The sequence below is a fragment of the Dama dama genome, chromosome 1 (assembly GCF_033118175.1).
Source record: "Dama dama isolate Ldn47 chromosome 1, ASM3311817v1, whole genome shotgun sequence".
NCBI lineage: Eukaryota > Metazoa > Chordata > Mammalia > Artiodactyla > Cervidae > Dama > Dama dama.
Genome location: NC_083681.1, coordinates 29453672 through 29469751, shown reverse-complemented (window position 1 = coordinate 29469751; position 16080 = coordinate 29453672). Strand labels below are relative to the sequence as shown.

Genomic DNA, 16080 nt, shown 5'->3' with positions numbered 1-16080 from the left:
CCTGGGTCTGCTCCACCCGCTGGGCTGAGCTTGGGGAGAGCCTCAAACCCACATGTGGCTTTTCGGGGAAGGAGGAGGCTGCTTTTAGAATTGAATGCAGATGGCTTCCGCACTTATGAGAAGTACCTCTGGGACACACTTCCAGGCTGGGGGGAGCACTTGGAGGGTTCCAGGGACACCGGGTTTGCTCTCTTCTTGGAAGGGAGGGGCCATCGGGGTCTCCTTTCAAGTTGTCAGAATTCACATCCAAAACAGTGTTCTCTGTCCCCACGGTTTCCTTTTCAGTCTTCCTAAAGAACCGACTCACTGGAAAAGACCCTGATGCTGGGAAAGATTGAGGGTAGGAGGAGAAGGGGGTGACAGAGTATGAGATGGTTGGATGGCATCACCAACTCAATGGACTTGAGTTTGAGCAAACTCTGGGAGAGAGTGAAGGATAGGGAAGCCTGGCGTGCTGCAGTTCATCGGGTCACAAAGAGTTGGACATGACTTAGTGACTGGACAATTACAACAACAAAGAACCTCTGCATACTCTTTCATTTACATCCATTTTCATTATCTCTCATTATATTACATAATCTTTACATTATACTATATTACCATTCTTTTTTCTTTTTTTTGGTGGCACCCTGTGACTTATGGGATCTTGGTTCCCTGACCAGGGATCAAACTTGGGCCCTTGTCACTGAAAGCTCAGGGTCCTAACCACTGGACTGCCAGGGAATTCCTTCATTATCTTTGCTTACATTCTCTTTCAACAATTTTGTCATAATTTAATATACATTTTTAAAAATCTCTGTCATTTTCACCAGTTTCCAAGAAAAACTGTTCATTTCCTTTTACAGTTTTAAAAGTCAATGACCTACAGCAGAAACCAACACATCATCATAAAGCAATTATCCTCCAATTAAAAATTAAAAAAAATAAAAACAAAGTCAATGACAGCTACCTATGCCTGGAATACCACACACCTGGTACAGGTTAAACTCTTTATGTATGATCTCATTTAAACCTCCCAACATCCCCATGAGGAATTATTATTCCCATTTTATAGATGAGGAAACAGCGACTTAGTAAGGAATTTGCCCAAGGTCACAGGCAATAAATGGTAACATGAGGAATTAGACCTGATTTGAGTGTGAGTCCTCAGTCTTGCTGCCTTAAAGGAGCATCACACATCTTATTCATTTTCATCCTTGATCATCAATAACTTGACACTTCTACCAGCCACTGTGTCATCGAAATCTGACTGACGTCACACATCCTATTCATTATCATCCTTGATCATCAATAACTTCACGCCTCTACCAGCCACTGTGTCATCAGAAATCTGACTGGTTTCCCGAGATTCCTGTGATCCCAACAATTTATTGGAAGAAAAAACATACATCAACTCATTAACAGGGCCTTGTGTTTCAAGCCACATTCGCACTCATGTTCTCAGCGGAACCTTATAAACAAAACAAGTCAGGCAACATTTTCTGGTTTCATAGATGAGGAAAGGTGACTTTCCAAGGTCACAAGGCTAGGAACAGTGAAGTCAGAATGAGAACTCCTAGGCTCTCGAAATGCCCAGAACTCTTTCCCTGTACCACTCTGCCTTTTCAATAAATAAACTAAATAAATAAACCTTCCAAGGAAATGCTGAGAAACCCTCCCTCAGACCTATTTCTAGAGGGAATTATTATTGGACTGGCATCTATGAGCTTCCTGGCAGAGTGGAGGAGTTCTGGCTGGATTCATTGGGCCTGATGTTTATTCCAAGAGTGCCACGGAGAAGGCAGGGCCAAGGATGACCTGGGGGGCATACAGCTTCCCTCCTCACAGGTGCAGACAGATCCCAAACTGACTGTGAGGAAGCAGGGCCCACACCTGCCCCCTCCCTGGGCCCAGGGTCTGGTCACTGTCTCAGCACAATGCCATCCACTCCTGTTACACGGATGAGCCCTCAGCGTGGGGCTGTCCCTCAGCCCTCAGCTCTGTGTGGACACTGCTTCCTCCCAGCCCAGCATCACATGGGGTTGGAGGTGTCACCCCAGAAGCCAGGTTGGCCAACATCCCAGCATGAGACTGAGTCTTTATTTCACAAATGGAATAACCATGGCCCTTTGATAAGTGGCTCAGATGGTAAAGAATCTGCCTGTCATGCAGGAGACACAGATTCGATCCCTGGGTCGGGAAGATCCCCTGGAGAAGGGAATGACTACTCTGTCTAATATTCTTGCTTGGAGAATCCCATGGACAGAGGAGCCTGGCAGGTTATAGTCTCCATGGGGTTGCACAGAGTCGGATACGACTGAGCGATGTCCAATTCTGAGAAGTGGCTGGTCTAAGCTCACCACATCTGATCACTGGGAGGACAGAGGTCCCAGCTCAGTGCCCTGTCCTGTAGCTGGACATCAGCAGCAACACAAGGGGAGGTCCTAACTCTGACCTTCCTGGGCAGATAAGGTGGTGTTCAAGCCCAGAGAGTGACTGAAGGGCTGTGTTTGGACCAGGACAAACACCCATGGTTTCTCTGGTTCTGTCAGCAAGGTGGTGGGAGCAGCAGGATGAGGGCAGTGTGTGACCTGGCCACTCCAAGTGCCCCAGGGGGCTGCTGCTCTATTTGCTCGAAAGAGGGTACTGTCTGCAGATGGATACAAGACATCCCCTGGGTTCTGAGTCAGAAGCCCCCTTTTGGATCTCAGCTCCCTTTGGCTCCTGTTTCCTCCCTCCTCCCCTAGAAGTGGCCCCTGCATTGGTGGCCCTGATGCCTCCATCCTCCCAGCCCTCCATCCTGCTGGAGGCTCTCCTGACACATGGATGGCCTAAGCGGGGAGGCCTGGCTCACTAAGCTGACTTCAGCCTGGTGGCCTCATGATCCCCCTGAGCAAAGAGTCCTTTAAAGCACAGGATGTGTTCCAAGGAGAGGGGAGGTCTCTGCCCTGCTCTTCTCAGCTCTGCCAGAGTCTGCGGGGCCCTGTCTGCAGAGCAGGCCAATGCCACCTATGTATCCTGTGTTAGTCTAGCTTCCTCCTGCCCTGGACACCTACTGGGCCTGCTGGGCTTGCAGCAATTGTGCTTCACTTCTGGCCCCTGGATCCTCTGAGTCCAGGCAGCGTGCAGCTGAAATCAAAAGCAAGCCCTTAGCCTGCCTCACTCATTTGACTGCAGGCTGGTGATCAGTGGCAGGGTGACCAGGTCTGAGTCAAAACTGCCCAGGAGACCGCCTGGGGCCGGCACACAATCCAGAGGTGCAAGATCATGGGCAAAGCTCCAGTCAGATGTGCCGAGGTTGCCACAGCTGGTCAAGCCCAGGAGTGACCAGTCCTCAGTTGGTCGGTCCCACTGTCCTGCAGAGGTCTGTGAAGGAGCAAGAGTCATTTCAGGGGGGTCCTGTTGCACATAGCCCTTGGCTAGGGCTGGTAGAGGCCAGCCCGCCTCAGTATCCAGGCACGTCCTGAACTGGGGGTCAAGGCACTCTGTTGAGGAAGACTCTTCTTCCAGGCCGCCTGCCTGGGCTGCCTTCTCCTCTGGACACTGCGTCTGTTTCAGGTAGCCCTGGAAGGCCCCTGCCCCTGGGTCTTCTTCCGAAGGCTCCTCAGGTCCCAGGGGACTCACATGGCCCGAAGCTGAGTTACCCTGAGCATGCTCAGGCTGTCCCCTAGAGTTCTGCACCAGGCCAATGCCACTGTCCTCCCGGTCCCGGCTGTCGCTCCCCACCTGCAGCTCCCAGCTGGGCTCCGCACCAGGACATAGGCAGGGATCTGGCAAGCAGATCCCACTGTCTGCACTGTTGCTGCTGCCTCCACTACTGCAGCTGTTCTCCAGCTCCTGGGGCATCCCCTTTTCCAGAGGCCCCCCGGCCTGGGGGTCGGAGGCAGGGAGGAGGAACTGGGGCTCATCAGTCTGCAGTGACGGCTTGGCACTGTCGAAGCCACTGTCAGTGCTGCCGTGCACGTCTGAGTTCCTCAGCTCCGGAGTCACCTTGGGGAAGGCCTCCTCGTCCAGGGTGTGGATGGTGTCTTGGGTCTCTGGGTGGGAAAACTGGCTGATGAGGCTGAAGGGACTGGGCTTCTTGAAGACCTGGAGAGGAGAGCACAGAGTGAGAGGGGCGGGAGGGTCACCGGCAGGAACCCACCCCAGTGCAGCCAGGAGAGGCGAGGGGTTCAGGAGACACTGCTCCAACAGATGGGGTGCGGCAGAGCCTGCAGGACAGGTTGCTGTCCTTTTGGCTTTGTTTCAGAATCGAGTTTTCCTCCTCATGCAGATCTCAGTTTGACTCAGGCCAGCTACCTAAGAAGCCTGTGTTTTCAGAGCTCAGACAGAATGACAGACAGAATGGGAGGCTGCAAGAAAAGGTGAACATTCTCAGGCAGCTTCATCAGCAGTGCTTTTCAAACCTGAGAGCTGGCTGGACCCACTGAGATCTAGAAATGTGTTTCAGACTCCTCCCCCCGCCCAGTAGGACCTTGAGTAAGAAATATGTTACATAATAATGTTACATAAGATATAAATAGCGCACAAATATATTATTCATATACTGAAATCAATTTCACAAAATAATACTTATTGTTACTGCCTGTGCATCGTGATCTATTGTATTCTGTCCCATCCTATTCCACGCTATTTATTTCATCTTTTAAAATGCTGGAGGTGAGATACCAAGATCATTTCTCCACTCCCTGAGTGTGACTCTCATAAACACAGCCTGGCTTCAGTGTGGGTCAGTGAACAAGCACAGAACTACCAGTTGAGGAGGCCCTGCTGCTGCTGCTAAGTCACTTCAGTCGTGTCCGACTCTGTGCGACCCCATAGACAGCAGCCCACCAGGCTCCCCCGTCCCCGGGATTCTCCAGGCAGGAACACTGGAGTGGGTTGCCATTTCCCTATCCAATGCATGAAAGTGAAAAGTGAAAGTGAAGTCGCTTAGTCCCCATTAATTGCTAATAGTCCCAGGAAGTCACTTAACCCTTCTCCCCCTAGCTCTTCTGCCCCAGTTGCACTGGAGTTCCTTCTGCTCCAGACAGTGCTGCCTCAAGGCCTTTGGACAGGCTACTCCTGCTTGGAATCCTCTTCCCCAAACATTCTGTATGACTGTATCCTTCTTATCATTCAGGTCTTGGCTCAGATGTCATCTCCTCAGAGAGGCTTTCCTGATCTCCCCTCTTCTTATCAACCTTGTTTATTCATTCCTAGCACTTAGTTTCTGGAGTTATTTTTTGTTTTCTGTGCTCCCACATGTATACACACAGATATGCTCACTCCCTACACCCAACAAAATATTCACAAGCTCCTGAGGGTGGGAGTTATCTGTCCTTATTGGCCACTCTATTCCCAGAGCTGCTTAAACTGAGCTGGCACACAGCAGGCACTCCTAAGGTTTACAGACTAACTTATTGACTCACTGATGCACATCCAGACCCCTTTGTACATGATGACTCTAATGCAACTCTTACTGGTTGGATCCCTATTAATATCATATAGCTTGGTTACTAAGGATGTACATTCTGAGCCAGACTTTCCGGGTTCAGATTCCAGCTTTGCCTCTTATCAGCTGTGTCATCTAGGCCAAGGTTTGTATTAAAGTTAATAGTTGATTTAATTCTCTGATCCAAATGTTCAGAAGGAACAAAAAAACTACAGACTGCTTGTCATCTCCTTTGGCATTTTTGCATCTACATCTATGTCTATTTCACTGGTTTCCATTAAAGTTAATAGTTGATTCACTGACTGTCCCTCCAGACCTAATCAAGCCTCTTGGGCCCACTTACTCAGTTGCTTTCCGTACAACACTTTGCGTGTTGTAGATGCTTGGTAACTGTAGTTCCGTTGCCCACTCTCTTACTAGATGTCTCCTCAAGCTCAACTAAGACACTTCTATCCAGTGGTCCTCTCCCACTGCTCTGCTTTCCAGTCACCCATCCCTGAGGGCAGGCCCCATGGTGTGCTCACCAGGCAGCTTCACCCCACTTCTCCCCGCTCCATGCCCATCCCGGAATTCTTACTCAAGATCATTTCAGAGGGCCTTTGCCACTTGCTTTATTTTCCCTAGAGATCCTGGGAACCCTGTGGAAGGTTACCTTCCATCTGTGAGCTTCCCTGGGCTCCTGTCTCCCTGACAGAGCCCACCCTTCTAGCTGAGTCCTTGACCATCCCAATAATGTCAGTTGTGGGGACCACCTTTGGTCCACTCTGAATCCCAGGCCAGAGATGGACTGAGGTCTGGAGACGCTGCTCAATGGGACAAGTTGAATTTCAGAGGCTGACTGACTACAAATCAGCATCTGTCAGCACTGTGCAGTCAGAGGAGACCCGCCCCCGCCCCCACCCCTCCCAGGAAGGGCTGGAGATGCTGCTTCCTCCAGGAAGCCCTCCTCTCAGCATCCTCTCCACGCCGCTCTCTCCACCCTGACCACAGCCCCTTGTCTTCCTCTTCCAGAGGACTCAGCACAGCCTGTAGGGATGGGCAAGGCTGGCCTCTGGCCTTGACTCTTGCTGGCTGTGGGGCTCTTTGCACGTAATGATCTCTTTCTGCCTCAGTTCCCTCTGTTGTTAAGTGAGTCTTGTAACTGCCTGTCTCCGAGGTACTAATGCCCAGGGGCTGGTCTGCGGCCAGTTATTAGCAAATAGTAACAAAATGGCGTGAGGCGGGTTGGGATTACTTTGTGTTTTCTGGGCCACTACAAGGCAACATTCTCTGTACTGGGCTTGGCATTTTCAAGTTCTCCCTCCGACCCCATGGTGCTTGATGAAGGTGCCTCTGATAACATCAGGGCTGAGGGTATGGACTGCCTGGGAGGGTGTGCCCTGCCTCTAGGAGTCCTGGGAGGACTCCTAGGGAAGCTGGGAAGGTGGGGCTGGGAAGGAAGGATGGGGCGGTGGCCTCTGTGCAAGACTCACCAAGACAGCAGGCAGCTTCCCCCGGCGCCGCAGATATAGTTGGAAGGTCAGACAGAAGGTCAAGGCTCCATAGAGTAGCAGGACGAAGGTGAAAAAGATGCTGAGGTTGGTCACTGTGAAATCTGCAGGATCCAGAGAGATGGGCTTGTAGGCCATGGGATGTGGAGGGGTGGTCCCCACAGCCCTTCTCAGGAGCCTCTCAGTGAGTGGCCAAGTAACCACCTCTCAACCACTTAGGCTACCTCAAGGCCACAACTCTGGAGGCCACCACTACATTCTTATTTTTGTTTTCAATTGTGGCATGCAGAGCCTAGTTTCCTGACCACGGATTGAACCTAGTTCCCCTGCACTGGGAGTGAGGAGTCTAAACCCCTGTACCACTAGGGAAGTCCCTGGATTCTTGGGAATCCCGGCCTGACTTTCCAACCTCCACCCTGAAGGATCCCTCACTAGATACATGGGCTCTGCTGCCAGTCTTTGCACAGAACTCACATGACAGCAGACACAGCTCTGGCAGGCTGGCACAGCAGGTAAGAAGGGCGGCTTTGGGAGCAGCCAGACCTGGGTTCTAATCCCAGGTCTACCACTTACTAGCTGTGAGGCTGTGGACAAATTACTCAGTCTTTCTGAGCCTTAGTTTTACCATCTACAAAATGGGCACAATAATAGTGCCTACCTCACAGGTGGCTGTGAAGTACACAGCATTTATCATCTACCAAGCCCTTTAAAACAGCCCCCCGCCCCAATCTGCAGTTTCAGTTACCTGTGGTCCAAAAACATTACATGGGCGATTTCCAGAAATCAATAATTGGTAAGTTGAATCATGTGCCATTCTGAGTAACTTGAAATCTCATGCTGTCCCACTCTATCACTGTCCCACCTGGGACACGAATCCTCCCTTTGTCCAGGAGATCCTGCCTGTAAGTCACTTAGGGGCTGCCTCAGATGGGCGGTTGTGGTATTCAGTGTTTTTGTCCAAGTTACCCTTTTCTTACTCAATCATGACCCCAAAGTGCAAGAGTAATGATACTAGCAATTTGGACATTCTCTTAACTTAAAATTTTCTTTAATTTAATTGATAAGCTAAACTCTGTCATATGTATGTATGTACAAGAAAAAATGGTATATATCCATGATTTCAGGGCCGCCACTGGGGGTCTTGGAACATATGCCCTGGGAATAAGGGGGGACTACAATACTTATGTAATCTGATTCTTAGTCTTACCTTAAGAGGTAAATACTATTACCGTCCTTATTTTTATAGACTAGCACCCTGAGGCCCAGAGAGGTTAAGTAAGTTGCCCAAGGTGATATATTGCATAAGTGGTGAGGCTGAGATTTGAACCCAGACCTGTACACAAAACTATTTCTGTATTAGTGAGCAGATGCTGAAAAAGTGTGTAAGGCCACCTGGCACAGAGATGGTGCCTTGCTCTGCTTCAGTGAGAGTGAGGCTTAAATAACAACCAGCTTGTAAGTGTCTGCCATAAACTGAAATGTGCTGTAGAAAAGCAAGGAGTCCCTGTGGTCATTGTTGGATGCTGCCCCCACTGGACCAGGCACTCTCCCAGCCCACTGACTGTGACATCACCCACTAGGCACTCGACATACACTGTCCTAAGTAGCTAGGTGCAACGTCCTCTTGCCAGGCCCTGTCTTCCTAGGCAGACTGTAAGATCGTTGCAGGCAAAACCATGACCTTCACACCCCATACTCCCTTGCCTGCCACCCCCGCACCCACCCCACCCAGCACTTGGTTGGGAGCCTGGAACAGTGTCTGCTGACTTTTGTAACTGCAGAGAAGAGCCAGCTCAGTTCTGCTTCCTCTGGGGTCGGGGGGGGTGGGGTGGGGGGGGAGGGCAGGGAAAGTTCTGAGAAGCCCTTGGGGTCCCCGGCTCCATTCAGCTGAGGACTGTGACAAACAGGAACCATCACAGCTGACTGAGCGGGGCTGGGAAGGGCTCCTGGGAGCTTAGCTGGGCTCCAGTGGAAGCAGCCGCACAGCCAGGAGACCTGGCACAGTGACCACAGCCTGGAAGTCGCTTACAGGTACTGAGCCTCAGTTCCCGTATCTCTAAAATCGGGACAACAGGAGCTCTTTCACTGGGGCTGGGTGAGGATGGAGGGCTGTGTTGGCGGGTGAGGGCCAGCACAGTGCCCCTCGGCGGCAGCCTTGCCTCCTTCCCTCCTGCCTCCCTCCTCCCAGGACAGCAGCCCCAGCCAACTCACACTGCGAGGTGAGCAAGATGCACTCTTCCTTGGACCAGACCTCCTTGTTCACTCGGGAGCCGACAGACGGTTTCACCCTGACACAGAACTCTCCCACCCCTCTCGGCACTGGGAGTTTGAAGCTTTCATTTTTGACCTTGCCATGGGACTGAAATGAAAACAACCAGAGCAATAAACATGATATCCTTGTTCCATGGCACATGAGAGCCAGAGGGGCCTTTAGAGATACTCTAAAGCACTGGAAGTCAACCTCCTTCAGTGTTCTTTTTCTAAGCTGACAAACCCTGCTTTATCAATGCAGCCCAAGATCTCTGTGATTACCATGATTTATTTTGCACTAAAAGAGAAAAGGAAGTGTTTTATAGATACTGAGGACTTTCCCAGAAGGGGCTGGAGTCAACCGTGATGGAAACGGATGCATGCATGCATGCATTCTAAGTTGATTTAGTCATGTCCGACTCTTTGTGACCCCATGGACTATAGGCCACCAGGCTTCTCTATCCATGGGATTCTCCAGGCAAGAATATTGGAGTGGTTTGCGGTGCCCTCCTCCAGGGGATCTTCCCCAACCAGGGATCGAACATGCGTCTCCTACATCTCCTGCAGGAGGGTTATTTATGACTGGGCACCACCTGGGAAGCCCGTGGTGGATAGGTAAGAAGATGGATTTTGTGGTTCCAGGTCTCTCCCTTATGGGAGTGTGCTTAGAGGGCCTCCTGGAGCCTCATTTCCCTAGCTATAAAAGAAAATAAAGTCTCCACCTACAAGAGGTTTGGAAACCATAGCTATATAATGCCCCCCCCCCCCAACCCCTGTAGTCATACAATGTCCCACAGACACCTAGCAGGCACTGTCTTCCCTGCGACCTGGCAGAAGCACATACTTGAGGACTGAGGCCATCTCAACCCTCCCTCCCCACCCACCTCTGCCACTCAACCTCCCTCGACTCTGCAGGTAAAGTTCCCAAGGGGAGGACAAAAGGCACTTCGGGCCCCAGGTGACAGGGGAGCCTGACCATGGAGAATCTCATACCTCATAGTGTCCTGGTACCTTGCGAACCTCAATCTGGTACTCCCGGAAGTTGTGGAAGATGTTTTCATATGTGTCACCTTCAGGGGCCACCTTGGGCCTGGGGAGCTGGATGGCCCCAACAATGTTACCGTTTTGCATCTCCAGCTTCACACTGGCAACCGTCAGAGTCACTGGGTGGGGAGACAGAACCATGAGGCCGCTGGGCCGGGGAGGGCCTGGGCATGCCATCCATCCCTGGCCTCCAAGGTCAAGCTCTTCCCACTCTAAAACCTGTATTACAGGTCTCCCAACCTGGCAGCACATAAGGAATTTCTGGGGTAGAGTGCTAAAAACAGATGCCTGGACCCACTCAAGACAGTGCATCTGAATTTTGGAAGCGGGGCCCTGGCAACATCTATTTTAAACACACTCCTTAGTCATGTTTCTGCAGCTAGTGAAGTACTGCCCTGTGAACAGGCATTTGGGAGACAATGACCTCCTAGAGCATCATTCTGACTTCTGCAGAGCAGGCTTGCCATACACATAAGAGCATAGTCAGTCCCAATCTGCAGAATGAAAGAATCCTATCACATTTGGGGCTTATTATCCTTTTCGCTACTCTCTGCAGAGAGAAACTCCCAACTTGGTTTTAGTAGCACTTCACTGCTTCAAAGCCCCACACCCTGATCTCAGGGAGTTCTTCCCTAAAGGCAGCAGGACCAGATTCAAATTCTGCCTATTGCTTGTGGCCCAATGCTGAGTGCTTATGGATTCACTTCTTCTCCCAGAACCCTACAAGTATACCAATCTGGCCTTCATGATTCAGGTGTTCCAACTCACCCCAAGACTTCTCTTCTGTAGGATAAACAACTTCAGTTCCCTTTTAAATCTTGAACAACTTGTCTATTTTCATCTAAACTTTCTCCAAACCCTGACTCAGGTTTCTTTGAGCAACTAAATCCCTCACTAGAAAGCCAGGTGGATGTGGCAAGCTACGGGAACAGACAGCAAAGGTCTAGACTAGAGTTTCTGGCTGGAAAGGAGCCTGAAAGCCATGCTCCAGGCCCAGGGGAGGAGAAGCACCTTCATCCACGGAGAAGCGGGTTTCAGGAAAGGTCCAGTTGGAATGCTGGCTTCCGTCCACTGTCCGGACTCTGGCTCGGTAACCGTTGCTGCGGTACAGGTCCAGGGTCTCCATGGTGACATCACAGGACATCACTAGCATCTGGCCACAGCTCAGGATGCGCTTCCAGGAGGTGGGCTCTACTCCATACCTGCGAGAGAGCAGGGTAGGCATGGGGAGAGGAACTTGTGCTTCAACCTACCTCCTTTAGGAGGGAAGCAAGGGCCAGGGGAGAGCTCGAATGACAATACAGCCCTCAGGGTATTCCCTCTAGTATTGGGCATCCAGTTGCAAGGGGATCTCCCTTGGTTCTGGGGCTGAGTCAGTTTCTCTGTGGTCCAGAAGACTCTCAGATTGGAATATGAGTAGCTCAAATGCCAACTCCTTCAGGAAGACTTGCTACTACTCTCTGCAACACAGCCCACTTCCTTCCTTCTCTCAATTTCATCTGCAGTCCTTGGGGCTTCCTTGTTCTCCAACTGTCTTATGGATGCTTTTCCTGTTTTTCCAACAAGATGGAAAAGTCTTGAGGGTAAAGGCTTGGCTTTCTCATCCCAAGCTCCCAGTATACTGCTCGGCACACATGAGACTTGATCAGTACTTGTCAACTGATGGATATGTGCCAGGGTCCCTCCTGGTGTCATTTCAGTAACAAGGCAGGTATCTTCCTATGCTAGGGGGGTGGAAGGGGATGCAGTCTTCCACTTCCTCACTCATCTAACTCCTTTCTCCAGCCTCCTTTTTGCTTACCTCAGGAGCTCCACTTCATAATAGGTACTTTCAGACGGATTTGGGATGGGTGTCCAGTAGAGGACATGGTGGAAAAACTCTGCTTCAAACCACACAGAAGGAGGTCTGGGCAGTTCTGTCCAAAGAGAGGAGAGTGTCAGTACTAGAGGTAGCAGAGCCTCCCCCGACCCACCCCGGGGAAGAGATGCTGCTGCAGATGGCTGCAAGCATTCTGCCTGCCTGCGAAGTCGCTTCAGTTGTGTCCGACTCTTTGGGACTCTATGGGCTGTATCCTGCCAGGCTCCTTTGTCCATGGGATTCTCTAGGCAAGAATACTGGAGTGGGTTGCTATGCCCTCCTCCAGGGGATCTTCCCAACCCAGGGATTGAACTCATGTCTCTTAAGTCTCCTGCATTGCAGGCAGATTCTTTACCACTGAGCCCCCAGGGAAGCCTAAGCATTCTAACACCTCCCATTTATTGAGCACTCAGCTAAGTACTTTACATATACTGTGTCTCATTTAATAACCACAGTAGTCATACAAGGTAGGCATCTATTATCCCAAGTTTACTAGAGAAGCAATGAAGGTTCAGAGATTTTAAGTGACTTGCCCAAGGTCAGTGGGGATAGTAAGGGGTAGAATGGGCCCTTGAATCCAGATGGATCTTATCCCAGAGCTAATGTGTCCTTAAATCACCATCCTGTGCTATCTGGGATCAAAAGCAGAAGTGAGACGAGACAAGCTGGGTGTGATGCATTCCAGGCAAGAAGGCAGGGGCAGAGGGTTAATCTCTGCCCACAAGGAGCTCTCAGATGAGCTGGTCCCTGGCTGTGCCCAATCCCTGTGCCTGCTTCAGCCCCATCCCAAGGTCTGCTTCCCATCCCCACATCAGGTTCCCACTCTGGCCCCAGTTCTGGTCTTAACCCAAGGCCCCCCTCTCTGGAGTTCTTTGGTACACAGATATCCTCCTCATTGGCATCTACCTGTTTCTCTTCACAGAAGCCCAAGTTGAGTGGTTGCCCCATTCCCCAGCTTCCAGGAGAGCTTTACTGCAGCCAGATATCCAGGCTCAGCCTGAGTACAACAAACAGTCCTGATCCTAGACTGGGCTGAGGACGTTTCCACAAAGAACTGGCACCCTTGGCTCCAAGGTGAGATGTGTGTGTTAGTTGCTCAGCTGTGTCAGACTTTTTGAGACCCCATGGACTGTAGCTTGCCAGGTTCCTCTGTCCATGGAATTCTCCAGGCAAGAATACTGGAGTGGGTTGCCATTTCCTCCTCCAAGGGATCTTCCTGACCCACGGATTGAACCCTCATCTCCTGCATTGCAGGCAGATTCTTTACCACCTGAGCCACCAGGGAAGATACTAAATACCAAAGCCTCTCTCCACCTCCTGTCTTCCCCTCCCTCCTCCACACATCATTCATCAAAGAAAATTAACTTCAAGAGCTGCAAACCAGCACTTGCTAGTGTGACTTGGGCAAATCATTTAACCTAGCAGAAATCTTCTCATTTGTAAGAATGCGATAAATACAACTACTTTAAGAGTCTTGCAATGAAGATTTGCCCTTTAAGTGCAATGAAGCATGTCAAGGCCAATGCCAACACCCAGTTCCTCTTCTCTCCCCAATCCCTTAATGTCTCTGCATCTGACAGCGACTCCCAGGCTGCCCTGGTTCTCCAACTTCTCATCATCTCTCTAATAATGCTTCTTTTTTTTTTTTTTTTTTCCTGACTGTCGTTCTCACTTAGAAAGCACATCTTGCTTGCTTTCTTATACTGTCTTCAATCCTCAAGTCTGTTTCTCAATTTCAGAACAGTATATGGAAAGTGAAAAGTACAGTGGGTCTCTGTGGTGTTTGGGCTGCACATCCCCAGCTCAGCTCTCGATCACGTGACCAGTGACCTCATGTTTTACTTCATATTCTGGCTGTCTCCCTGCTCTCTCTGCCTCTGTTCCTGGGACTCCCCGCCCTTTCATTCTCTCCCTTCAGGATTTAGCCTTTTCAATTGCAGAAACTTTCCAGGACATCTGGCTGGGTTAGGAGAGCTAAAGGGTAACAGAAGGGAGGAAAAGGCAGGTGGCAGTGGGAATGCTTTGGGGGCTAAAGGAGGAGAACGGATGATACGATGGGGGTGACAGGTGATGGTGGAGGAAAAGAGTTGAGGGGTGACATGGCCCAGGGGAAGAAACAGGTTAATCGGAGAACTAAGGGAAAGTAGTTAGACTGAGATCAAAGTAATTTCCCAGAGGGACCACCAGTCCCATAATTTGAACTAGAACAACAAAAGAGTCAGGGCTGAATTTATGACTCACCGGTACGTGGGTGGGCAGTGAGTTGAAGCGGGGGGGGGGGGTGGGGGGTGGTCATTTAACTTCTCTATCCACACTTCCCCACTACCCCACTCAATCTCAGCCTGTTAGACGTCTACAACGTGTGAGCTTGAGACTCAGGCTTGCCAGAAAGCAGGAGATTCGGGGAGGGTGGGGAGATAATGGGCGGCTCTCTCCACAGAGGGCCGGTCAGTCAGATGGGGTTCTCCGTGGGAGGCAGAACTTTAATGCACAGTTGACAACCGGTGGGAGAGGGAGCGGGATGGGCGCGGAAGGCGAGGCTAGACCCAGATCCTTACCGTGCGCGCGGAAGCCGAGGAGCAGGCTGAGGAGCGCCGCCAGCTTCACTATCTGGCGCGGCAGCATCCTGGGCGCACCGCATTCTCCCGTGCCGGGGCCAAAGCCGGAGCCGGGAAGCTCACCTCCGGCAGCGGCTCTACTCGGCTGCGACTGAAACCTCAGCCTGGCGAGTCCGCTCACGCCCCGAGAGGCTGACGTCAGAAGGGCGGGGCCTCTAGACGCCCCGCCCACACGCCGCTGCGTCAAGGAGTCGAGCCTGCCGCCCAGTGCGCCGACTGCCCGAGCTCGTGGAGAGGAAGCTGGGGAGCGCCAGGGCGGGGTCTTGCTGTTCCCGGCCGGGACCGGGTTTGGTCAACTCTCACCTTCCTCACCTTCCGGGGCCTCTAGTGCAATCGAGTGAAAGCAATCTGGGTAGCATGGAGGGGTGTGTGTTTTGGGGCACAGGTTCGGGCAAGGGGGTAGATTGCCCACAGGGGCAAGGCGAGGGACAGCCTTGGCCCGTGGGCGCGGAGGGTGGGGTGAGGGTGTCAGAGCAAATTCTACGGAGGTACGAGTTGCGGAAGGAGATTGTGCTCAGGGAATGTGTGAGAGGACAGGTGTGTGTGAGCCTTGGCATTGCCAAGTACCTTGGTGTAGGGCTCTGAGCTAAACTTACAGTAAAATAGGCAGTCTCCTACCTGCTTAATGTTTTCGAAGGGGTGCTCATGACGTCTTCCAGACTTTTTTGGTTTCCCTCACCTGCCTGAAATCTCAATGTACCACCCCCACCCCACCCCCACACACTCCAAAATCACTGCAGACGGTGACTGCAGCCATGAAGTTAAAAGATGCTTGCTCCTTGGAAGGAAAGCTATGACACACCTAGACTGTTTTAAAAAGCAGAGACATCATTTTGCTAACAAAGGTCTGTATACTCAAAGCTATGGTTTTTCCAGTAGTCATGTGCAGATGTGAGAGTTGGATCATAAAGAAGGCCAAGCGTGGAAGAATTGATGCTTTCAAACTTTGGTGCTGAAGAAGACTTGAGAGTCTCTTGGACAGCAAGGAGATCAAACCAGTCAATCCTAAAGGAAATCAACCCTGAATATGCTGAAGCTGAAGCTCTGATCCTTTGGCCACCTGATATGAAGAGCTGATTCATTGGAAAAGACCCTGATGCTGGGAAAGATTGAAGGCCAAAGGAGAAGGGGGCAGCAGAGGATGAGAACCTGATTTGGTAGCATAACTGACTTAATGGGCATGAATTTGAGCAAATTCCAGGAGATATAGACAGGGAAGCCTAGCATGCTACAGTCCATGGGGTCACAAAGAGTCGGACACGACTTGGTGACTGAACAACAGTGCTCTGGGAGAACTGGGTAAACATTGTCAGTCACTCATATCTCTGTCAATTGGCTCATCTGAGACTTTGCTCCAGGTGCATAGAAGATAATCAGAGTATGGGGGACAAACTGTCTGCTTCACCT

General features: G+C 51.0%; 1 protein-coding gene across 1 annotated transcript; it reads right to left on the bottom strand.

Annotated features, from left to right (window-relative positions):
- Positions 1–1312: 1312 nt before the first annotated feature.
- Positions 1313–14776, bottom strand: IL10RA (interleukin 10 receptor subunit alpha). Its single transcript, XM_061145115.1, has 7 exons — positions 14614–14776; positions 11999–12113; positions 11209–11399; positions 10147–10316; positions 9115–9262; positions 6886–7007; positions 1313–4068 (listed from the first exon to the last, which is right to left on the bottom strand). The coding sequence occupies exons 1-7, from the start codon at positions 14678–14680 to the stop codon at positions 3139–3141; spliced, it is 1743 nt and encodes a 580-aa protein (XP_061001098.1). The 5' UTR covers positions 14681–14776; the 3' UTR covers positions 1313–3138.
- Between the last annotated feature and the right edge of the window lie 1304 nt (positions 14777–16080).

Excerpts from the sequence above, each read along its gene's own strand:
- IL10RA (XM_061145115.1), bottom strand. The coding sequence starts at position 14,680 with ATGCTGCCGCGCCAGATAGTGAAGCTGGCGGCGCTCCTCAGCCTGCTC. Across the intron at positions 12,114-14,613 it reads CCTCGGCTTCCGCGCGCACG|AACTGCCCAGACCTCCTTCT; the intron begins GTAAGGATCTGG and ends CTCTTTGGACAG. Across the intron at positions 4,069-6,885 it reads GGAAGCTGCCTGCTGTCTTG|GTCTTCAAGAAGCCCAGTCC; the intron begins GTGAGTCTTGCA and ends TCTCCTCTCCAG.